Source organism: Pseudonaja textilis, chromosome 2, assembly GCF_049901715.1.
Source record: "Pseudonaja textilis isolate UNSWEBS1 chromosome 2, rPseTex1.2, whole genome shotgun sequence".
Lineage (NCBI taxonomy): Eukaryota > Metazoa > Chordata > Lepidosauria > Squamata > Elapidae > Pseudonaja > Pseudonaja textilis.
Window position 1 is genome coordinate 144384061 of NC_141991.1, and position 25831 is coordinate 144409891.

Sequence of the window (25831 nt, forward strand, 5' to 3'; positions counted from 1 at the left end):
GGGCTGCCCTTGAAAGTGATTCCGAAGTGCCTTCTTGCTATTTAGTACTATCCAGTTTCACAGGATAACTCCTATTTTATGGGAGCTGGTTGCTGTTGGCTTCTGGCCCAATTCAGAGTGCTGATGATCACATAGAAGAAGCTCTATACCTTTGAATTCTTGCTATGTCTGGGCTCCTTTCCTCCAGGAAGAATCTGTGCGAAGCAGATAGAGTATGCTTCAAGTCCTTGTCCCACAGGAGATTGGGGGCGGGGGGCGGGGTGAGGAGGGACGGGGATTGCTTGCTGGCATTCAAAATCACCATAGTGATTTCATATTATGTTATATTCATATTATGAACTATCTTATGGCTGTTTTTAGATCGTGCATTCGAAGACATGTGGTCATAAGTCACTTATAAGGATGTGGGTAATGAATAAATAAATAAAGGAAGCCATATGGCTGACTGGCAAATGGGTTGGCTAGCTGAAATATTGATACAACCTGCCCCTACTTGTTCACGGAATTACTTCGGTAGAGATTCATCTGGGGTTTTTTTGGCACTGTGATTGTACTTTCCATAAAATAATTTGCTATTCTTTCCATTTAATTCAATAAGTTGCACATTGGCATTCTGTTCCTATTCTTGCCATATTCTATGTGTGGGTGTGTGAATTATGTTGATCCAGTACAATTTTATATCTGTCTGTCTGTTCTAAGTATATTTTTGAATGCAGAGCATGCAACGTCTCCTTGGTACTTTATAAAAGAAATCTGAATTTGCTGATGTGGATGGGGTTATCTTTCTCTGGATACTTCTTTGTCAGTAAATCCAACTGAACCTAATAAAACCTATTGAATAGTTAAATATGAAATTACATTGTAATGTTTCTCTGTGTATGGAAGTCAACAGCTAAACAATTAGAATCCTGGGACTTAAAATATGAACACTATTAGTGGCAGTTGTTGAAGTAACACTCCAAAAGAATTAAATGTAAATAATGGGAAGTTGCTGTAAAACTACCCCATCCCCATGTCAAGGAGGCTGTTGTATCGCTGCCCTGTGAGTACATCTCTAGTCTCAGTGGGGAGGCAGATACTGTGTCCAATTGGTTTATATCATTCATTTGCCCTGTACTGAAAATGATGCAATTTCAGACAAGACCATGTATTGCTTTATTGAATGAACTCCTCTTAGCTATCCTTCCTTCATTTGAATGATGCCATGTGTTCAGTCATAAGCATGTATAAATGTGAAATTGTGCTAATGTGCTAAAATGTCAGAAAATTGTAGAAGGCAATTATCTGCTATGAACTTGAATTCATGTATTGTTCCCCCCAACACAAAGATTGTCCCCCGCATTGTGTTTCTGCAATATTCCACGTAAGAGAATCAGAACTGAAGGGCCTTTGTGGATGATTGTCTTGTATGTGTACTGGTTGAATATAAATTGTATGTGTACCATACTTACAATGTACAGTTGTACATTGTGATATTGTTTGAGTTTATGCATGGCAATGAGATTATAATCAACCAGTGTCTATTTTACCTATCGCAATGTCATTGGGAGTGACCGTTCTTTATTTTGTTTCACATTGAATATGTTACTGTGGACACTTTACTATGATATTTTAGTTACGTTGTTTACCTTAGAAATTTTAATGACTGTTCTTATGTAAACTGATGTGAGAATAGATATCATATTTGTACACTGCTGTATAGATTCGGCAGCATACAAATCTGACAAATCCATTATTGCAGAACCAGTAGCAGAGCTGAGCAGCGAACCATCCTACAGACTGCAAAGGATGGGAAAAATCTATAACGTTGTTAAGTATTTAAGAAGCAATGTGAAGCTAGTGTAACAGTTAATGAGAATTGTTATCTGAACAGATCCCTAAAATTTAAACCCAGAGCATTAACATATTATGTAAGTTCTGCTTGCTCTCTATATATTCTGTCAGCACAAGAAGAAAACGAATTTCAGTATGAAGCGTTGAGAGCACAGAGAAGCCAGATTTATTGTTATACTGAGTTGAAGTGTAACAATATACAGTACTTATAAAATCTCTAATTTGGGGCATAGTGATGGGAAAATAGTCCAAATAATCTGGACAATACTACTGGTACTTTCCTTTTTAATAAAACAATATGCTGCACATGGGAATAACTTTCATTCAGTGATCTTAATTCTTTTATAGTGTAAGCTTCTCCATTCATAATTTTTTTTCTAAATTGGGTTGTTCTTGAAGGCTCTGAATGAAAAGGGAAAGTAATTTCAGGTTTTGGGGTTACACTGCTGGGGAAGAAGTGGGTTTTTTTACCTCAAGGTTGTGGAGAAGAATTATATTTCAATTTTCTCTACTTTCAACCTACGGCAAATGAAAACAATCCGATTGGCTTAAATCTTTTGAAAAAATAGGCATTGGGAAAATGCCACTGCATCCATCAGGCTTTGCCCAAATAGAAGGATGGAAAGAGACAGGAAAGAAAGATGTTTGCAAAACCAGCTATGTATTTTTAAAGGAATTTCGATGTGCCTTCTCCCTCTAGCATGTTCTCCTTATCACTATTAACTTCATATATCAAATTCATATTGTAAGTCTCTCCAGAGAAGATATTCAATATGTTTTACCTGTAGATTTGGGGGCCATGCTATTTTGAGAACGTTGTATCAGAATCTTCATTTCTTCTGTACAAGATACTATTTTAGGCTTAATTTCATCCAAGGAGCAGAGGATGTAAAACTTTGAATTTCCTATGTAAAACTATATGTATTGGATAAGCTCTTTCTTTTTGAAAATAAATAGTTTAGAACACTTATTTAACTCAAATGCTATTTAATATGAAATACTCTTAAGATTTCTTTTTTTTTTCCCTTTCCTTTTTGCTATTCAATTTCTCCTTGAGCTCTTACTATGTTATATTCCCTTTGTTCCTCCTCTCCCCAACATTTCTTGAGCAATGCTTCAGGCTTATTCCTCTCTAAAAGGGACTCACCCGGCCCCCATTGTTTTTTGATTTACAATATTTGATCAACAAAGGCCTAGTTGCCACTTTTTGTTTTGAAGGGTAATTAATCTCTGGTGAATGGACCATGTAGCTCCGAGGGATTTTCACATCAGTTTTATTTTAATCATGAGGTATGGACATTCCTATGAATGTTACTGTTATTACCTGCTTTTATAACTAGAAATAGAATTGCAAAGTTCAACTAAAATCTCAAAAAATGAAATTTTAAAATCTTTTGGGTGGTTCACATGTATTTGGACGACCAGTTGGTGACTTTTGTTCAGAGCTATCCATTTTTTTCCTTCTGTTTTCCTTCTGCCAAAGCTAGAAAATAGGGCAAAATACACTCTCAGCATTGTCATTTGAAGCCAGCTCTTATCTTGCTATATGCTTGGATATATTCTAAATATTTTATTTCCCGTCACATAATATACTGTAACTGAATTGTCTTGAATTTCATCCAAGCCCATAGTACTGAGGCCCATTTTCTCATCTTAAAGCAGGGATGAGGGAATATTTGAGATTTTGAGAGTTGTACCTTTTCCTCAGACTCTTCTGATCACAGGAAATTGATGATATGATGATGCAATCAACATAGATGAGGCTAATTTCCCCCCTCAGGGGATGTTAAGGATACAGTTGTGCTCGTAAATTGAGGACTACCAGTACAGCAGTTTTGCGCAGGTTTGAACCCCGAGCGACAATGGGATTAGCCATCTTGCTCACAATTGCAGCAGAAACTTTCAAAAGACACCAAGTTTGCGAACCTCATTTTCTAATCACTTTTGGAAATTGCTCATTAACTATTTTTAAGCTATTAGAGATCTTTGGAATAACAAGTTCGAAAATTCCAGATGAGTTTGCCCTTTAATCCTGAACTGAAGAAAATTTAATCATAATGTTAAGAATTAAAAAAATCTTTGCTATTTCTTTATTATATTCCTACTTTTCTGTTTTCTTTTCTTGTACTCTATTCTATTCTCTTTTCTTTCTTTCTTTAAGTTCAGATTGTATTAGATTTTACCATTTTAATAAAAATTATATATCCATATGTATTGACCTCCAAAGGGGTTGACCTCCAGCTTTTACCCAATTTACCACCAAAATTCAGAGTGCCCCTAGGTTGGTGGGGCCAATGGTTGGCTCCTGCTTTCAAGTATAATTCAAGTTCTGCTTGAAAGCCATATTCTGTGGTTCCCTTTTAAAGATTCACATGATGCCTGAGTCTATGCTGTTTCTCTGGGCAGTTACACATAACTTGATCCTCATAATGAGTTGCTATGGGAAACCTTGTAAGATGTTGCCAGTGATACTTTTTTGAGGCCTTACATCTTCTTTGCCATGTGCTTTGGTACGCAAATGGGATTTCATAGACTGGCTGTGGCTTCTTCTGATTTGATATTGGATCGTAATTTAATGTAAAATTTATTTTACCACTTTGTTTATTTTTTCCCTAAGCCATTTCCTCTTGGATAATATAAAGTTTGGTGTTTTATGCCATTGTGATGGAAGTGCTGTTCTACTGCAAGTGAAGTAAGCAGTATTCCATTTTAAACTATTATTTCTTTAAACTCTTTTATTGGAAAAAAAAACATAGCAGCCATGAATTGGATATTTCATCTATTGTTATTTTATCAGAAAATAATTCTTCAGGCTATAGCACCATTAACTTTTCCAGTTTAATTATTAAAAGTTCCCTTAATTTTAAAGTAAAATTATCTCATGGATCTCTTTGGGAATCCCTATTGGATTTTATAATAATAATAATTTATTAAACTTGGATGGGATGGTGGTCTCTCAATTCCAGATTGGATCCTCAGTGTGCTTCTTTATATCTTGTAGAAAACTGGCAATGTGTTTATCTGGAACGTGTTTTGAACATGATGCCCTTGTGGCCTTTGTAGGTCTAGTTAGTATTGCTTATATCTTCCTCAACATTGTAAATGGATAACTTGTAGATCTATACAAGTTATCCATTTAGATCTATATACTACTAAAACTCTCATGCCAATAACCTTCAGTTGCACAAAAAATGCATTATAGGGTAACAATTTTTGATGCAAAATACCTCAAATGGGCTAACTTATAAAATGCATCCAAAATCTGGGATCCATGACTCCCATGGATTTGAAATTTGGCAAACATTAATACAAAATGTCATAAAACATTTCTTGTGCTGATTTTTAACTTTGCTATACAGTTTAACATGGGCTATTTACAAGGCCAATAGATCTCCAAATGTATCCCAACTTTTCTAGTGAAAATTGGACATTAGCACTTCTGTCACTGTTGGAGGCATTGAGGAATCTAGTAAGGATGGCCCCATGGATGACAGGCTATCTAGTATGATCATAAAAGTTCTAGTATTTGAACATTGCATTACCATCTTTGGATGACAATGTACTTTGGGTCAAAAGTATATCATTGGTCATCAAAGCTGCTGTCCATTCTGAAAATGCAGTCACCCTTGAGTAGTTGAAGCTATTTGTGCAATTATACTTTTATCTATATTTTCATATTGTTTGTCAAAATGGCAGATAGAGGCTGAGATAGACTGTCTGCTAGAATATTGTAATTTCCTGGAAGATATTCAGATGGGAACATAAAGTTGATTAATTTGCTAATCTATTGTGCCATGCTCCTATGAGGTTAAAACCCTCCTTACCATTTATTCTTTATTCTTTATTTTGTAAATTATAAATAAAGCTATGAATGAGAATTGCTCCCTTAACTTAATTCAAGATCATAATCATATACATTACTAAGAGTTTTATTCTTTCTGAATCCTCCTTCTGTTTCCACTTCTTTCTTTTGCATTTTTGTTCTTCATATTTGGCTCTACTTCTAGTATTTTCTCACTGGGCTAAATGTCTAATTCAAAAACATATTCATATTGTAGGATACAGCTCTGGCCAAGATGGACTGTCAGTCCAAATTCAGTGCATTCATATTAGTCTAATTTTCCAAATATACATAGTATGTTTACATAGTAAATATACATACTAATGAAAACAGCATTATTGATGAAAAAGTGAATATATCATTAGATAGAGAATTTAATTGTTTTCAGAAATATCACAGATTTTTAGGAAAAGGAGCAGGAAAGGTAATCAGGATGGTGTAATTAAAAAGCAGAGCTATAATGTCTCATACCACACAGGTTGTGCTTCCTACAACCATTCCTGTGCTCGTCCTTATCATCTTGCGTATCAGGATCAGAGATTAGAGTTGTATCCTTCTTTTAATCGCTGTATGCTATCTTGTAATGATTTATTCAACAAACGGAGGGAAAATATATACAGTGAATCTGTTCATCAGACTTACTAATTACTTATCATGTTTTTGTAGGAAAAGAGGCTGTTTCTTAAATTTTTAGTTTTTACTTTTTGTTATTGTGCATTGATTTCTAAAATCCCTAAGTTGAGTTTCACATCCTGTCTGTTTTAACTTACATTTGGGGTGCATTCTAAACTTTATTCTTTAGCCAAGAGATGAGCTTGACATTTTGAAAAGACTATGCAATACTTCAGCAAATCCCAGGCTGATTCTTTTGGCTTATGGACCTCAGCCATTGGTATCGTCATGGGAGTCACTGATCCTGGGCCTTCTCTAACCACCAGAAATCTCCATCTTTGGGATTTTTCAGCATATGCTTCTTGAATACTTTCCCAACCCATATTTCACAATGTGAAAGATTTTACTCTATTTAATAAACAAAAGCTGTATTTACTGTATACCATTGCTTATACAGGCCATGACTATCTTGACTGTGAAACTCAAAGCATTAGAAAACTGTTAAATCTTGTCATGAGCGTGATTGATTTCCCAGCCCTGAATTAAGACGTCTGTAAGATAGATTTTGATTCATACCAGGAGCCAATCTAACTTACCTTAATAAGAAAAAACAAATAGGTTTGACTGGCTACTCCAGAGCTGTCAAATTTCAAGCCCATGGACTGGATGCATCATGCACTGGCCATGCCCACGCCTGATTTAGCGAAGGAGGGAGAAAAAAAGTCCTGATATGTCATGTGACGCCGCTGTGACGATGTGAGTTTGACATCCCTGGACTACCCTGTCAAATGAGCATTTGGAACTGTCCCGATTTCTCTAGAGGCACAGCAAGTTCTAAACAGTGTTTGGGGGGCTAGAGACAAAACTTAGGGTAATGGATGTGACTAGTTTCCATACCTCACTCTACTCTGGTTCTCGAATTGGATTTGGGGATTTTCTTCAAGTCTGTTAAAACTCTGTGAGCATATTTAGCTTCTTTGATTATGTTTTGTCTACTTCATAATGGTGGAACACAATGGTTCTTAGCAAGCACCGTTCTTAGCAAGCGTGGTCCACAAAAAATATGGGTGTGTGGAATACATGAGGGAATAAAAATGTGCAGAAAATATACAGAAAAAGGTCATGCTGGAGGAATGTAATGTGTACTTAAAATGACATTGTGTGTCAAAATGTAATTGACAGAGCTCCTAACATTATCTGCTTGTCAGTCACAGCCAATGGTGGGATTCAGCCAGTTTGCACCAGTTCGGGAGAACCGGTTGTTAACTCTCTGAGCAGTTTAGTGAACTGGTTGTTGGAAGAAATCGTTAGGGCAGAGAACAGGTTGTTAAATTATTTGAATCTTACCACTGATCACAGCCCATGGTTCTACTTTGTTTTTGGCTTGAGCACAACTCCACACTCTTGACTACTCTTTATACTTTGTAGGTCTGACTAAACTTGACTAAGAGCCCCATATTTAATAGTAAATACTTTAATATTCAGGGCCACTGCAATTTAATATTGGTTTAGAAATTACAATGATGATTGATTTGTGGGTGGAAGGGCCTAACCCAGGCCCAACAGTTTATCTGAATACTTTCTGGAAATATTTTTCCTTCAAATGCAGTAATTTATAGCTGAAATGGTTGTACACATTGCTTCAATCATAATATACAGTAAGTTGTTGGCTAAATTTGGGGTTCCTCCCTTATTTGTTTGAAGGGGGGGTGTTTCTACCCAGGAAACCTATCCTGATATATTCTAGCTCTTAGTATTAGGAACTTAACAATGAAATTACTCTCCTCCTTTCATTTAATTGCCCCATTTCTTCTCTTAAATTCCTGTCCTCTGTGGACCTTTCCCTCCTTTTAATTTGCTTTCTTTGTTTTAACCTTCTCTTCTCAAACAGGTTTGGCGATGATGTTAAGTCTCTAATAACTGTGTCTTGTCCTTGTAACTGAAAATGAAATCTGGTTCATTTCGTTAATTGTTTTATTTTCATAGCAATTGATGTGTCTCTTTTTAAAATGTTGTTTCCAAGCTTGCTTTCTCTAAAACCAAAATAAAGATCAATCACAACCCTTGCCCAAGACTGCTAGTTCCATGTTTTGCTCTATTTTTAATCCTTATTTTCTCCTCCCCTCCTGCTTTTGCTCCCACCCTCCCCTCCCCCCCATGCCTCTCATTCTTTCCTTCCTTCCTTCCTTCCTTTCCATTGCCCATCCTTTCCTTCGTGGGCCCTCAGGTTGCGTGCCAAAGTGCGGAGAGCCAGGAACAGGTTGAGACCATTCTGTCTGAAAATGATGCTCTGAGAACCAACCTTGCAGCCTTAGAACAGGTACCAGGTTCTGCCTTGTGAGCCAAGTAGTCAGAGGGGCGTAGAAGGTGGTGTTGATGGTGATGAAATTGAAAGCTGTGACTGTTCATTTTTACGAGGGGGTATTTACAGCATAACGGAGGGTAAATCACCAGCCACAACTGGGGTGTGAAGAATTACTGTTTTATTTATTGCATTTACATTCCTCCCTTCACCCAGTATATTCTGCATATGAAATGTGCAGGCATTTTCAACATTTCTTATTGAGTAAGATAGGGTAAGAATAGACAGGTTCCAAACCATCTTCTAAGCTTCATTAGATAACTGGGAATTTGAATGTTAGCATCTTCAAGCCTGGTCTGGTATTTTAACTGCTATATCACACTGATTCACACTGATTCACCTCACCTCATCATGCACAACAACAGAGCACTTCTCTTTAGCAAGGATGAGCAACTATTTAAGCCCAGGGCCATGCATCTTTTTGAGTGGCTAAGAATTGCAATGAAAGTGGCAGTAACACAACCCAGGAATGTGTCATAGAAAGATTTGGGACCCAGATTTCTTTCTTCTAGGCTATGGAAGAGTTGTTGTTTTGTTTTGGTTTGATTTTTTAAAAAAACTAAGTTAAACCTATATGAAGCCTACAGTTTTTACTTGTTTCCTGCCTTTAAACAACAGGAAATCCTGTTGTCCAAAATTAGAAGCATCAAGTGTTTGAGGGGAATGCTCTGTTAAGTTAGTTGTATTGTCCTGCTGTGAAGTGGCCTGTGTCACCTTAGGAGAAAGTGACTGAGATTGCATCATAATTCTCTCTCTTTCTCTGTGTTGTGTGTATGTATCCTTGGGGGATTACGTGCTATGATGATAACAAAGATGCAAATATCACAGATGCTAGTTTTGTCATTCACAACAGGACAAGATTCCTTCTTCCTATTTTAAGACATGGATAGATTGTGTCAACAATCACATCTGTTGTACGAAAATGTGCCATTATTGGCACATTACCTTAGACTGGCACTTCTTCCAGCACTTTAAGCCTTCCCAAACTCTAGATGTAAGACATGCTAGTTGAAAATTATGGGAGTTGTACTCCTGCCACATCTGGAAGGCTGTAGATTGGAGAAGGTTGGTTTAAGAGAATATGGAGAAATGGTTGTTAGAATATTGTGTGATGCTATTGCACAAATGAAAGATGGCCTGTGTTTAAGCACCTTTTGGATAATAATTACATTGTAACGAAAAATGGGCATAAAACCCTTGGAATCTATGATACTGCAAGACCTACACTATATTTCATGCTTAAATGTACTACAAACCTCTTTATTCTTTCTTTTTGGTAGGCCAAAAACTCAGAGCAATTTCTGATTAGCCAAGTGTTAGTTTTTAAAGGCAAGTTATAAATGATAACATAATTATAAAATCTATAATTTACCTTTTTAAAATGAAACCTGGTTAGTCAGAAATCACTTGGTATTTCTGAATATTTTGATAATCCTACGATAACGAATAAAAATGTGCTGGTGCTAAGAATTCTTATTCAACTACAGATTAGTATAATTTATATAAATTCCATAGTTCCACATTCTGGAATGTAAACTAAGTAAAAGAAAAAGAAAAAAAATGAGAAAATCAGGCTAATTTGCACTTCAAAAGTATTTAAAAATTCATCTGTATCAAAAACACTTTTCTGTGGGTTTTCATAGAGATTAAACCAATGAAGCTTGATACAGATGAGATAACAATCCTGTCCAAAATTAGGAGACTAGGAGTCAGTGGCAATATCACACAGTTCTCCCAGTTTCTCATTTCATTTTATTGTTTGGTTGTTAAGAAATGTGTGTGCGCTCATTATAATTAATCATAATAATTCATATTGTCAGTGGAATTTGAAGCTGGTTTGTAAACTTCAATTAAGCGTGAAGTCAGATGATTGTCTGTAATGGGTAACATCAGAGACGCATCGTTCATTTTTATACATACAGTGAATTAAAAATATTCTTGTGAAACTAAAAAAAATAAAGAAAATACATAAAAATTCAGTGGTGTGTGGAAATGTGCTTGAGTAGTAGGAGAGGGTGGGAATCTATGGTTTTTAGTTCTTTTTTAAGGAAAAAGAAAACCCACAGTTTTCTTTTTGCCAGGGGTGTTCTTTGGAGGGTAGATCATAGTGCCATGTACTTCTTCTGAAAGGACTCTGAACTTTTTCCCTTGCTCTCTTGTCCTGCTGCATTCTTGCCCTGTAGATCCAGACGTCTAAGACTCAAGAAATGAATCTGATGCGAGAGCAGGTGGCGACATTGGGAGATGAGCTACAGCAGTGTCAGAATGAGAAGGAGGCATTGGCTGCCCAGCAGGATGACCTCAACACACAATTGCAGGTGGGCCAAGGCCACTAGGTCCATACTGATAGCCCAAGTATCATGCTGCTGCTTACAAGGCCCAGCCAGCTATTTACATATTCTGCATTTCCTTCCTCCTATCGCCTTGAGCACACTATGCAGAATGCCCCATTTTGAACCTTTATGGTGCGGGGAGAAAGGAGGAGCAAGCAGTTAAATATTTATGACATGAGAGGCAGAGGTAGTATTCAGCAAGTTCTGACCAGTTCTGGAGAACCGGTAGCGGGAATTTTGAGTAGTTTGGAGAACTGGCAAATACCACCTGGCCCTGCCCCCAGATATTCTTTGCCTCCTGAGTTCCAACTGATCGGCTGGGTCTTCTTTTGTTGCCCTGCATAGGAGAACAGAGCTGGAAAGCAGGTTAGTGGGGTGGGGAGGATCCAGGTTATCTGAGGGAACGTCTCTTGTCGGTCACATCTCTCCAACCCACTAGAATAGGGAGGCAAGGAATGTTGTGAGTCCCGTCCCCTAAGGAGATACATCTGGAAGGATCCAGAAGAAGGGCCTTCTCTGTGGTGGCTTCCTCATTCTGGAACAGCATTCCCCCCAGAGATTAGACTGACCCCCACTAACACTCTTTTAGAAGGCCCTGAAGATGTGGTTCTGCCAGTGGGCCTGGGGAACCCAGAGCAGGATGGAGCCCATTAAATGGCTAGTATGAATGTGTGTTGTCACCGGGGTGGATTGGGTTATTATTTTATTATTATTCTTTTTATTTCTTTTATATGGTGTTTTGATATCCTTATAAGCCGCCTTGAGTCACCATGTGCAAGTAAGTGACAATATAAATTTTCTAAATAAATAAATTTCAGTTTTTACACTCACCTTCTGACTGTTTGATTCCTTTACTGGTTTCTTTCTCCTACTCTTGATGGCCTTCCAACTGCTACCTGAGTTCCAGCCGCCATTTTGGTGTGTTAGCAGAGTTCTTCCCAATATCCCACATAATTTCCTTTCAAACGATTGGTTATTTTAATCCCGAATCTTGTTTTAAATTCGTCAGTGTGAAAGGAGGCTAGGTAATTTACCTAACATATTCCCAAGCCGAAAAAGTTTTCGCTCTCACTTTCAAGGGCTTAACCTAAGTGTAGAATTGAAGTGGAATGTTCAAAGTGCTTTATGCAGCTGGTAACTATAATCCTTTTGATAGTCCAACAATATCAAATCTGGCTCGGGCTGTTTTGTGATAGATCTTCTTGGTTTATTGGTGTCGTTGTCGTCTTCTGTCAGAGGCAGTGGACAGCCTCTGATGTAACCGCGGTGCCGATAAACAAAAGGCCTGTCTTAGAAAATAGGATTTTTCATTACCTTCATCTTTTATTGTAGGAGTCACTCCGGGGCAATACTCGTCTTATGGAGCAAGTTCAAGAACTTGTGCAGGAAAAAGGGAGATTATTACAAGAGCTGGATGAAGTACGGAAGGTAAACTAGAGTGGAGGTATACATTGGGGCTCATTCACACAACACCGATCTTGACACTTGTAAATGAGCAGAAGAAGGCCAGACCGTGGCCTGCTTCTTTCTCCCTTTCCGCATCGAGTCTTCTAAACTGATTCCATTTGTCTGATTCCATTGGCAAAAATCCCTTAAATCAGGAGGTCAGGTAAGAGTTTCTGAGTTTCTACTCCGAATGAACTGCAATTCAGTATTAAGCTTATGAGCAGACGCTCATAAAATTTGAAGCAAAATAGAATAGAAGAAAGGACAAGGAGGAATAGGATAAGGGCATTGGAGGAAGAATAGTAGCTAGTGGAACGTTGCAAGATGTTAAAATGGTATCCGCTGGCTAAGAAAGCTGTTCCATTTTGACCTGATTTCCTGACTCTCTCCAGGAGAGCCCATAGACTTTTTAAATTTCTCAGTGCAACTATGAGGACCAGAAATGAGTGCTTTTTGTTTTTAAAGAAGCCAAGGATTTTGGTCTCAAAATGCAAACTTCCTAAATAGTCAAATTTATTTATGCTTCTCAAGATAAACAGCACCTCCCTTACCAATCTTTAACTAAAATCTTGGGCATATTATATGCCTGCACCCCGCCTTTGTGAGGTTGGTCTTTATAAACCAAACTAAAATATGGGATCCTTGGTTATTTTCTTGCAGACATTTCACTACCTAAGTAACATCATCAGTGCGAGAAAGAAGTGGGTTTTGCACCAAGGACCTTACAGTTCAGCCCTGAGCAACAAACATTCTCTTGTATTGAAACTAAGGCACAGGTGGTCCTCAATGTACGACCACCATTGAGCCCAAAATTCATGTTGCTAAGTGAGACATTTATTGCGTGATTTTGGCCCCATTTCACGATCTTTCTTTCCTCGGCTGTTAAATGAATCGCTGCAGTTGTTCAGTTAGTAACATGGTTGTTAAGTGAATCTGATTTCCCCATTGACTTTGCTTGTCATAAGGTTGCAAACGGTGATCACGTGACCTCAGGACACTGCAACCGTCATAAGTAGGAGCCAGTTGCCAAGCGTCGGAATTTTGATCACGTGACCATGGGGATGCTACAATGGTCTTAAGTGTGAAAAATGGTCATAAGTCACTTTTTTCAGCCTCATTGTACCTAGGCTGAACTAAATGAATTGTTGTAAGTCGAGGACTAGCTGTATACTCGGTTTTATACTCCGGGGCAAAGAGGGATGAGGAATTTTATATCTGAATCCTTATTGCCTGTTGTATTGGAAGTTGTGATGGCCCAGGGTGGGATACAAAATAAATATACTCACAAAAAACAGGTGAAGCCCCTTTTATTCTTTCACTTTGCTTCCAAGCTCCAAATATCCTTGACTGGAGACAAAAAAACTCCCACACAAGCAGTTACAAGAAGGAGGAAATGCCGTTTAAATTATAAAGAGTAAAAATACAACACAAACCAGGCAAGATAAGGGCTTGAAGATGTCCATAGATATCAGAACACACACTGGGAAGGACACCAAACTCAGAGAGGAACAATAAACTAGAGATATTTCCACGCTTTGTTTCCAGCACCGGCACATATGCATGTCTGTCCTCTTATCCAGTTGTCACAGCTGCAGCCCGTGAAGAGGATCAAGGCCCTCTCCTCCCCAGTAGACCACATCTCTCCCTTATCCTCCACTCCCTGCATGCCCTAGAATGGAGAGGAGATGAGCCTGGGTCCTCCTCTGACTGCCCAGCTGGCCTCTGCCCTTCCCCAGCCTCCTCCACAGCCTCTGGAGCCACACTTCCATTCCCTGTTGGCTGTTCCTCCTCTCCCTCAGAGTCAGTCTCCACCAGGGGCACGACAGAAGTGGGGTATAGGGCTGAGCTGTGCCTTCTGTTTTCCAGACAGCAGAGAAACGCAAGGCCATGCTAGATGAGATGGCCATTGAGACCCAGCAAGAAAAGGGGCGCCACAAGGAAGAACTCGGTAACCTCCGCCTGCAGCACGAGAAAGAGATGCTGGCTGTGAGGGCACGCTATGAGCGAGAGCTGCGGGAGCTGCACGAGCACAAGAAACGGCAAGAGGACGAGCTGCGGGGCCAGCTCAAGGAGGAGAAGGTATGAGTTCAGACCACCAGGGCCACATTCAAGGTTTAAGGACCAGATATTTGATCTGCCTTTCTCAGTAAAGTTGAGCATTTCAAGACGCATTCTCTAAAGGAGGAAGAACTCCCTAACTTTATGAAAAGGAGCAAGCAGCAACGATTGTCTAAAATTGATCAGCTAAAACTTCTAGGCAAGCTGCTGTCCAGGTTACAACTGTTAACATGCATGTTTACATTGGGGCCAAGAAATGAAATCACTGGTTTTGTTGAGGAAGAATCACCAAGGGAGCTTTGGCTCTCACACTAAAATAGTGAAACTTTGTTATGTTTGGGGTGGGTGGGTGGGGTTTCCCCTCTAGGTCAGTGGTCACCAAGTGGTGGTCCACGAGAAAATTTTGGTGGTCCGCAGAGAAATGCCCCCCCCCCCAAAGCAACCCCCCAAAGCAATTAATTCAGGCTGCGTGGGAACACAAGGCTGCACTGCCCACATCGCCTGCCCATCCACTGGCCCCCACCCTTTGGCCGAGCGCAAACCTTACCTTGAGTAAAGCCACGCGAGCTGGAACTGGAAGGTAAGACCAACGGCAGGGAGGGAAATCCGCCTTGCTCATCCATGGCAGACCGGTGAAAGGCCAGTCGTGTGACTACTGCAGCTCTGGAATACGGGACCGACTTTCCCACCAACGTCTGCAAGCCACCGTCAGTCAAAATTCATATTAGTAGTCCGCGAGATTTAAAATTATGAGCTTAGTGGTCCCTGAGGTCCAAAAGGTTGGCGACCCCTCCTCTAGGTATCTTGAATTTCCTCTCCTTTTGGAATTGTCTGCAGTGTTTTCCTTCCTCTTCTTCATCAGGCTCGTAGTCAAGAACTGGAATCCATGCAACAAACTGTGGAAGAGCTACGGCTCCAGATCCAATCCATGGATGGCACCAAGGGCTGGTTCGAACGGCGGCTTAAAGAGGCAGAGGTACTGATTTGGAAGAGAAATGGAATAGCAATACCTTTCCAGTTGCACAAATCCAGTTTTTGTCTATCTATTGATTCAGCTTTACATTTCAGTATTGGGACATAAAGTAGAAGTGGCATTCTGTGGATGGGCCAGTTAGGTTCGCTTTCAAGGCTTTTATTGGGGCTCTGATTTTCTTCCTCTTCCCCAGGAATCGATAGAGAAGCACCAGCAGGAACACATGGAAGCCTTGAGAATTTGTAAAGAGCAGCATGCAGCTGATTTACAGGTATTGGGGGCTGTGAATTATCTATTCCTCCCCAGGCATGAAAAGTGACAGAGATTTATTTCCCTCCATGCTGTCTGGCATAACACTGCAAATTTTTCAGTTAAGGGGTTTTGTCTGCTTCTGCCATTTAAAGTATGATTTATTGCAACCAATGGTTGATACGGGCTGATGTGAAAAACAACTTGTTTTTATCTACATTGGATTGACTACAAAGTCTAATGAATTTCTGGTCCCTTCTGGACATGGTTAATGTAGGACATGGCTAGGGGATCTGTAGCCCTCAGTGTTGGTCCTCAGTTCCCAGCAGTCTCAGCCAATGAGACTGATGTGAGGGATTCTGGGAATTGTATTTCATAAAATCAGGAGGGCAACAGGTTCTCCACACAGAACAATTCTAAAAATTATGCAGTGGAGCTTTTCTGAAATGCTCAAGAAGAACCTCTTTCATTAATGTGAATGAATGACTTTTTCTGAAATCTTTTTACATTAGGTTTTTTTTTAAAATCAAATTGGGTTCCTGACTGAGTTTACAGCTATAGTCGGAAAAATCAAAATTAAAAGAGCATATTAAAAAATTGAAAATGGTACATAATATGTCTGAGTTTTTAAATTAAAAAGTTTTTTGCTTGGTGTCTGAGAACATTGATTTAGATAGACTTTTGGGGGGTAAAATTCCATGACTGGATTGCTGTAGGGAGAAATGTTATCCTTGTCGTTAATATCAATCTTTCCTTTGATTAAACAGTCACTGAGAGGAAGGCTGAAAAATGACAAACTGCTCAAGACTTTCACAGTAAACTCAAGTGCAAACACTTTGTCATTGAAACCCTTTAAAATATGCAGGATGTGAGCATTTATCTGTTAATTGTAACTTATATTCCAACCTGGCTGAGGTTAGACTGCTGTGGGACTAGGCCTGAGCAAATGTCAGAAGGGTGAAGAAATGTCCATATTTAAAATAAGATTTCTACTGGAAAATCTCTGGTAGATGCCCTGATCATCCTTGGAAAAGCAAATATCGTCTAGGAAAAAAAGCCTTTTGAGTTGCTGCTCCCTGCTGTCTTCTCTTGTTCAAGCTTTTCAAATCAATAAAACAGCAACAGTAACTATGTAAATGCAGTTTTTCCAACTTGTCTTATCGTCGCCTTTCTCTTTAATTAAAAAGAGGAAGGAACTGAGGCAACTGGTAACAAATGCTCAAGTGCTTTTGAGATAATATTGCTGAGGAAAAATTTTGATCTACTTTTTATTGGTGTTTGTTTTGTATGTTCTACAGGGGAATGGGTAGGTAGGTTAATATCAGTCTTCCTCAGGCATATTTAGTACTACAGTCCACAGGATTCCCAGCCAGCAAATAGCCTTTGGCAAAGGCAGTGATTCACCTATAATTTACCTTTGTAAACAGCTTAGAGCAAGGGTCTTCAAACTTGGCAAGTTTAAGACTTGTGGACTTCAACTCCCAGAATTCCTGAGCTAACATGACTAGAGGAGGAATTCTGGGAGTTGAAGTCAACACGTCTTAAAGCTGTCAAGTTTAAAGACCCCCTGGTTTAGAGAGAACTGTAAGTCCCTTAGATATAAGTCTAAGTGTTATTGTTAAGTGTTATAATTTAAAGGGGTCTTTGGAGCTTACTTTAAACTTGAGTGTTACTTTTGTGTAAACCATGGTGCTGATTCTCCTTTCTACCAGTATCTCATATGATCAGTCTTTTGGCTCCAGAAAGAGAGGTCCTACTTGACAGATTGAAATCTGTTTAGCTATTGTGAGTTTCACCACGATGATCCATGCACTTCTCCACATGTTTATGGTGGCAAGGGGGGATGATGGGAAGGGAAGATAACTAGGACTGTTTTAATAAAAATCATACCGTACTTACCCAACATCCATCAGAGTTCCTTAAAGAATCCCTGAATCTTCTTTGGATTATAAATGCAGGCTATTGGCCTGAAGATTGAAATTTCCATGTCCAGCAGCTCTAAGATTTAACAGTTCTTGCTGTTGGAACTGAATGGGGTATTTGCAGGTAATGTGCAGAGCAGCGGATCAGAGCGCTTGGAAAGGAGAATTATTGAGATGGGTGCAGGGGTGGGATTCTACCAGTTTCGCACCTATTTGCTAGAACCGGTTGTTAACATTCTAAGCAGTTTGGAGAACTAGTTGTTAGAAGAAATTACTGGCCTAATCCTGTAAGGAAGGCAGGAAGGAAACATTCTGGTGTTGCTTACAGAAACTGCCTCTCCGTTACCCCTTATTACATTCTTGTCAGGACTAGACTTCCTGTCTCAGGAACTTCTCTGGAGATTTTTTCCCCTCCTTTGCTGGTACTTTGCTTGTGTGGAATGACTATTCAAAGTTACAATGGCATTGAAAAAAGTAACTTAGGATCATTTTTCACACTTACGACTGTTGCAGCATGCTCACAGTCATGAGAGGAGATGGTGCCTTGATGTGAATGATATTCAGTTGGCTACACCCAGCCAATAACACGACCACCAAACCATGTCCACCCAGTTACATGACCACCAAGCTACGCCCACTGCCTAAGCCACGCTCACAGAACCGGTTGTTAAAAATTTGAATCCCACCCCTGGATGGGTGGCTATAGAAATTTGAATGAATGAATGAATGAGTGAGTGAGTGAGCGAGCAAGCAATATGTCAACTAGCCTTTCTCCTTTTTTACGCTTTTGCAGTTTTCTCCATTGCTGCCACTTGGATTCCTTTCACATGTTAGCTGCTTTTTTTCTGCAGTGATGAAGTGTAGCTACACAGTAGAATTTTAGCCAGGCACTTTGTGCTTTTCCACTGAAAATGTCCTTTCTCAGCCGCTGGCATTTTCCATGTGAGAGGAATAATATAGGAACCTTATTCTGCCTTTTAACTACCTTGCTCCTGGTCTCTCCTGCTCCAACTGGGTTGTTTCCTCTGCAGCTAAAAGACCAGGAGGTGGAGGCAACTAAGGAGAAATTGCGAGAGATTGAAAAAGCCAGGAATGAGCACATGGACACAGTCAACCGGCTGAAGCAGGTGTGTATGCCCTGAGCCTGCCAGCTTCCTGCAGGAACTGGTTGGCAGGACGCACTTCCTTCGGCCATCTGTTCCCTCACTTCCTGCCAGGACTTGCCCACCTGCTGAATTATGTCTCCTCCTCCAGTGTGGTTGCAGTACACTGGCATGGGTAGATAGATGGTGCTGCTAGCTCTCTCCAATTCATGTATTCAAACTGAGGGTTTTGTGGTAGTTCCTGGAGTGACAAGAACACAGGCTTCCAAACAGTGCTGTTCCTGGTTTGGAGAGAAGGAAACTGATCTGAGTGTAGAACAGCTCATCATATTCAAGAGAAAGATTAAATCACAGAATGCAAGGAATGGAAGGAATCTCCTTGGGGAGCATCTAAACCAACCCTCTGCCTAGTGCGGGAATTCACTATGGCAGCTGTGTATAAAAGCAGGAAAATATGATGCCAAAGGGAAAGAGGGAAGAAGGGAAGAAGCGTATTTTGACACTCGGCAAGCTTTCTTTTGAGTTGGAAGGATGGAAGCAAAGTCGCTACAGTTGGCCCTTTTTTAATTTCTGGATGTGGCCATATAGGCTCTGACTTGCTAGAAGAGCAAAAAAATCTGCTTTCCTGTAGCTAATGGAAGGTGTCAATGGTCTCAGTGTACTGGCCTTTAGTTCAATAATCCCAGTGCAATTATTCAGGAATCCCCTTATCCCAGTTTAGACAAAAAGGATTGTTGTCAGCCCTTCAAGGTAGGCCAAGTTAGGAAACAGACACCACAAGAAACAGCAGAATTCTCTTTATTATTATGAACTAGAACAGAGGTCTCCAAGCTTGACAACTTTAAGACTTGTGGATTTCAACTCCCAGAATTCTGGGAGTTGAAGTCCACAAGTCTTAAAGTTGCCAAGTTTGGGGACCCCTGAACTAGAATAACAAAATCTTGAAAGCCCAATCACATTTCTCTTTTCCTTCCGTCTTATGCCTAGGCAAACCAAATTGAGGCAATCTTTAGTTTCTTTCTCCACCAGTTAAATTTATTACAGACCTAAAGCCAGATATAAACAAAACACCTGATGATACATAGATGATAGACGGACAGACAGACAGACAGACAGAAAGATAGAATTGTCACTTTGAATGTACAGTAATTGGCATTCATTAAAATGAAATTTCATTGCAAACAGCTCTCAAAGGGTCACTAGCACCAATGTACACTACATAAATGTGACTAAATAAATAAATACATACAAAATTATGCATATACCCATATATATTATATGACATAGAGAAACAACACAGTCTAGTTTGGATGAGAAATAATACATTAGATAATTATATTAATACAATAGAAACAATACATTCTTCTATATATGTGTATAATAGAGGAACAATAAGTACAGGTAGTCCTCAACTTACAATAGTTCAGTTAGTGACCATTTCAAGTTACAACATCACTAGAAAAAATGACTTATGACCATTGCAGCTTCCTCATGGTCATGTGATTAAAATTTCAGATGCTTGGCAAGTAGTTCACCATATTTATGATGTTTGTACTGTCCCGGGGTCATGTGATTACCTTTTGTGACCTTCTGACAAAGTCAGTGGAGAAGCCAGATTCACTTAACAACCATATGTGACTAACTTAACACCTGCAGTGATCCACTTAACAACTGTGGCAAGAGAAGTCATAAAATGGGGCAAAAACTCTCTTAACAAATGTCTCACCCACAGAAATTTGGGGCTCCATTGTGGTCGAGGACAAAAAATAAGAACAAACATGCTAAAATAAATCCAGATGAAATACTATTATAAGAAATTCCAAACTAATAATGGCAAAGAGCATCATACAAACAGCAGCACAAATTGAGAGAAGTTGTAAAGTTATTATTTTTCAGTCCTTGCCAAACGAAGCAATGCTATATAGAAATGAGGGGTTTTTTTCTCTTGTTTTCTTGTTTTCTCAGACTAAGCTCCTGCTTTATTAAGTTGCCACACACTTCTCAAAAGTCTTCTCTGTGCTTTTTCGACAATTTGAGATTGTACCCCTTTTTGTGGTAGATGGGCTAATTGTAAAATATAGGACGGGCTAAGGGAAAGAAAAAAATGAATTCCTAGAATATGACCAGGATTGGAGATAAAGCTAGGGGAAACAGCTTTGGTGCATTTTTTTTTCTTTCTTTCATAGTATGGCATTTTCAGAGTAGTAGAAACGTTGCTTCTATCCCACCCCTGGAATATGAAGAGATCCTACCACTTGTAGCTCAGTGGTCCTGCTTTACAAAGAGGTAGAGCATTGTAAAGATGAGATGTATCATTTTGACTTACGAAGTGAAAAGTCCATGTCTCTTTGGCAGGAAGTGAAGGACACAGTAGATGGGCAACGGATCCTGGAGAAGAAAGGGAGTGCAGCAGTAAGTTGGAGGGATTCTACATGGAAATTGGGCGGGGATATGAAAGTGTGTGTACATCATACTTGGCCTTGCTGGTTGAGCTACTGTGAGAGTCAGCTTGTTGTTCTTTGCCTCTTTCTATTAACCTCTGAGATGATTTTTATCAAGACAGGACATTTTTGTGCCATCCTCTTTGTGAAACCTGAAGGAAATGTGATGTTGAGAATTGCTGGCAGGCTTTAAGATAAGCCTGCTAAATTCCAGTCTACCACCACAGTTAAAAAAAAGGACGGTTGGAAACATCAGGCCCTGTGAAGCTGACAAACAAGAACTATTTGGTTTTCTGGAAAAGATTTTTATTTTATTTTTACTAGGGTAATAGAACAAACACCCAACTGATGAAATCCCTTCACCTTAAATGCATGAAATTGCAATGGAGCTATGACCACTTCTGTTACTCCACTGAGCTATATTTCATACTGGTCTGAGTTCTCCTCACTGTTGCTGCTTATTTAAGTAACCAGAGTGTGAGTTGCTTGAATAAAGATTATTCCAGAAGCTGGAGAAGCTTCACTGGATGGATGGTATTCTCATGGTGTTGACATGACTGGAAAACCTCTTCCTTCCGTCCAGTACATGCCACCAATTGCAGATTGCTAAATCATGCAGATGTCTAGCCAATGCCCAATTCCAAAGTCTTCAAAACTGCTCTTGTGGTATTTTTTGGCCTTAATTGCAGTGTTGTGATTCCAAGATTTCTCAGAATGTACTACCTACAGAAATTAAAACGACACCTTCACAAGTCTTCACAAGTCTTTATCTTTTGGGGTAATGGTAGCCCAACACTAATGAAAGAGAAGTACAGGTAGACCTTAATGATCACTCATTCAGTGATCGTTCAGAGTTACAGTGGCACTGAATAAGGGGGGTCTTACGGCTGTTCCTTAAAGTTCTTGTAGTCCCCCCATGATCACGTATACTTGGCAGTTGATGCACAATTAGGACAGTCATGGTGTCTTGCAGTCACATGATTGCTATTTGTAATCTTCACTTCTGGCTTCCAACAAGCGAAGTCAGTGGGGAATCTGGCAGGAAATCACAAGTCACGGTCATGTGATATTGCATTTAATGACTGCACAGTTCACTTAATGACTTCAACTGGCACTGCCAGAACTACTATTATAAGTCGGCATGGTCACATGATTTTTCACTTTATGACCATGTTCCTGGTCCCAATTATGTTAGCTAATTGAGGCCTTCCTATATTATGCATCTGCTGAATAGTGGGCTTCTTTGCTTATCTTGTGCAAAAATTGGGGGTGAGACAGCCAGTGGTGGGACTAAGCATCAGTGAATCCAGCCTTGATTTCCTCCACATCTCTCTTTTCCCCATGAACAGCTGAAGGACCTCAAAAGACAACTTCATCTAGAAAGGAAGCGAGCAGATAAACTTCAGGAGCGCCTGCAAGAGATCTTGACCAACAGCAAGAGCAGGACAGGTAAGAGATGACCCTCATGGCTGCAGAGGGGAGAGGGGACAATGACTTTGTGTATATAGGCATTTGGTTTCCTCCCACCCTCTACACTATTGTCATCCCCCTGTCGCAATCGTGACTCTGAGGAGGAAGCCGAACAGCTGACAGGGAATGGGGGTGTCTCTCCATTGGCTGTGGAGGAAACTGGGGAAGGGCAAAGTCAGGCTGGGCAGACCAGGGGAGAGGTGAACAAGGGAGAGGGAAGACCCAGGCCCACCCTCTTTTCATCCTAGGGCATGCAGAGAGGAACGGAGAAGAGAGCAACGTGGGTTGCATGGCTTACGGGGGAGGAAAAGGCCCTGATTCCCTTCATTAGCTACAGCTGGGAACACAGTTTATAAAAAAGGCAAGCTGTTGGGAGCAAATATGACTTTATCTTGTATTGCCGTGACTTATCTGTGTTCCTGGCGTCTTCCCAACCATGTGAGTTTTGCCCTGCTTTCAAGTCTGAAGTTCTTGCTCCTGCCCTGCCAAACTAATTACTTCAGTTTGGCTTATTTGGACTTTTAAGTTACAGTGTGTGTTTACCCTGTTTTGGACTGAATTTTCTGCAGTCAAAGGCTGTTTCTGGGAGAGTTTTTCTCCAGCCCGAAGGTAACCTGGACACTGGGGGCAAAGTTGGAGATAATAAAGGGACTCTTATTGATTATCTGACTGTGTTGTCTTTGTGCCACGCCCCGGGGCATTACAACTATATACAGTAGTTTAGCTGGTAGCCCAGCCTTGCAAGCCATTGGAGCCATTAATTCTCAAATGCAAAGCTGGCTTCTAATTCTGAATTTTGGTATTGGAAAGTATCTTTGCGTCTGAGTAACCTCAACCCCTTGTCTAGAATCTATTTAGTACTGAGTAGTTTTAGTGGGTTTACATTTTGCTCATTTAAGTAATATTCCTACTTTAAGTCACTTTGTCTTCAAAACAAAACTCAACGACCTTAAAAGCATTCCCTTTGTTTAAACATATGACTAATTCAGCATGTTGTTTTTTTTCAAAATGTATTTTGGGAATTTTAGAAAATTGCTTTGAAAGACACATTTACACGTAAATCTCTGTTGGAGTTCAGGCTTTTGTGGTGAAGGCAGCCAAGTGCCAGCAATTTCTCTACCTTTGCTCCCTGTGGAGAAAGAGCAGGCGCAGTGATCCATCTGCAGCTGCTATGAGTTACTTTTGCAATGGTTTGCCGATAAAATGGCTTGTACATGCAAAAATCTGAGCTCTACGTGGGCAGAATAGGAAAAGTTGGTTGGATAATATTCTGTAATGCTATCTGGGATTCATTTTGGTTTTTAGACTCTAAGGCAGGGATGTCAAACTCAAGGCCCATAGGCTGGATCCAACCCACAGGGTGCTTAGATCTGACCTGTGGGGCTGCCCTGAGAACAGTGAAGGACCGGTCCGTGGTGCCTCTGCCAGTGAAAACAGAGCTTGGGAGGGCCATGTATGGCTCCATTTTCAGCCGCGATGGCGTCTGGCTGCCCTTTGCCATGTGCGCATCCCCCCCAGCTCCATTCTTACTGGCAGAGGATAGCAGGAGGCTGTTGTGGCCAAAAGCGGAGCTCGGGAGCCCATTTTCACTGGCAGAGCGCACAGGCCACCACAGACGCCCCCGACACGAGTGATGTCAAGATGGCCATGCCCACCCCAGCCCCTGAGGTCAAGCACAACCTTGATGCAGCCTCCAAAGAAATCGACTTGGACACCCCTGTTCTAAGGGAAGGATATAAGATGGACTGTGGCATGAGATCCGCCACTTGTGGGGTGAATTCCAGCTCTACTAGTTGAATTCAGAAAGTGGTCACTAGGAGAAAGGTGCCTTATAGCTGTAGTGTATTTCTTGTAAAAGACGCCTTTTTTGGATCCAAGCATTGGACAGCTTCCACTACATCTCCACATCTCCAATCTTCCCTGTAGTAGGAAGGGTGTAGAGGAGGCATCAGCTGCAGAATTCAAGAGAAGTAGATTATCTTGACCTCTTTTTTTACTCTGGATTCAGACCTGGAAACAGAATGGAAAATGGAACAGGTTACACTGATGAATGGCTTTTGTTGGCTTTGTTAGCAATGGAGAAGTGCATCCTTCTTGATTCCTTATCATGTAGTACCAATGAACCATGATATACTTCTGAGTTATCTGCAAGGACTGGAGGAGGGAGGCACTGTATGGGGTTCCTGCTCTTTTCTGGGTGGGTGTTTCCAATAGGTAGAGAAAGAGAGGCCAGAGAGGTCAGCTGGTTGCTTCCTTGTTGGGTGCAGATGAAACAAACAGAATTCTAGCACATCAGAAGGCTATTTATTTATTGTTAAATTCTGACTCTTATTAGCTCCTATTATTATTCTGGGTTGCGAAGAAGCAGATTACGAGTTTTCCTGGATTCTTAGCTACTGTTAGACTAGACCTGCAGTTAGAAGCTGCGATCAAGGGAACCTTTGCCCAATTTCAGCTGATGTGCAGGTTGTGGCCCTGGAGAGGGAGAGGTTGGTGAAGGTAACTCACACCCTCATCAACTAGAAATTAGACAACTGCAATGGTTTTTACCTAGGGCTACCTACGAAGGCTGGGAAATGAAATTGGTGCAAAATGCAACTGGCTGTTGATTAGTGTGTGTAAGCCATCATACTCATGTGAATAGAATAGAATAGAATTCTTTATTGGTCAAGTGTAATTGGACACACAAGGAATTTGTCTTGGTGCAAATGCTCTCAGCATACATAAAAGAAAAGAGTCAAGAGTCAAGAATCATAAGGTACAACACTTAGTGATAGTCATCAGATACAATAAGCAATCAAATCATACTAGGAAACAGTCAATATAAATCGTAAGGATACAAGCGACACAGTTACAGTCATATAGTCACAAATGGGAAGGGATGGGTGGTAAGGAGTGATGAGAAGATTCACAGTAATAGTAGTGCATACTTTGTAATAGTTGAACAGTATTGAGGGAATTATTTGTTTTGCAGAGTGATGGCTTTTGGGAATAAAACTGTCCTTGTGTCTAGTTGTTCTGGTGTGCAGCACTCTATAGCTTCGTTTTGAGGGAAGGAGTTGAAACAGTGAAGGTCTTCTTGCAGGGCCTGCATTGGCTTCCAATATGTTTTTGGGTGTGATTCAAAAGGGCTAATTGTAAGCTATAAAGCCCTTGGCTACCTGGTATCTCTAGGACTGCCTCGCATC

The 25831-nt window shown here is 40.2% G+C and overlaps 1 protein-coding gene across 5 annotated transcripts in view; it reads left to right on the plus strand.

The window, feature by feature from the left end:
* Positions 1-25831, plus strand: part of GRIPAP1 (GRIP1 associated protein 1) — a 68944-nt gene that overhangs the window by 15412 nt on the left and 27701 nt on the right. For 2 of the 5 annotated variants that reach the window (XM_026711509.2, XM_087925683.1), the window contains exons 13-21: positions 8514-8606; positions 10832-10966; positions 12314-12409; positions 14294-14506; positions 15348-15461; positions 15652-15729; positions 18661-18756; positions 21088-21144; positions 22523-22622. In XM_026711509.2, coding sequence (XP_026567294.2) covers positions 8514-8606; positions 10832-10966; positions 12314-12409; positions 14294-14506; positions 15348-15461; positions 15652-15729; positions 18661-18756; positions 21088-21144; positions 22523-22622 — 982 coding nt within the window. Of the gene's footprint in view, positions 1-8513; positions 8607-10831; positions 10967-12313; positions 12410-14293; positions 14507-15347; positions 15462-15651; positions 15730-18660; positions 18757-21087; positions 21145-22522; positions 22623-22891; positions 23239-25831 lie in introns of those variants that run through there. The other 3 variants (XM_026711510.2, XM_087925684.1, XM_087925681.1) reach the window with 2 other exon arrangements.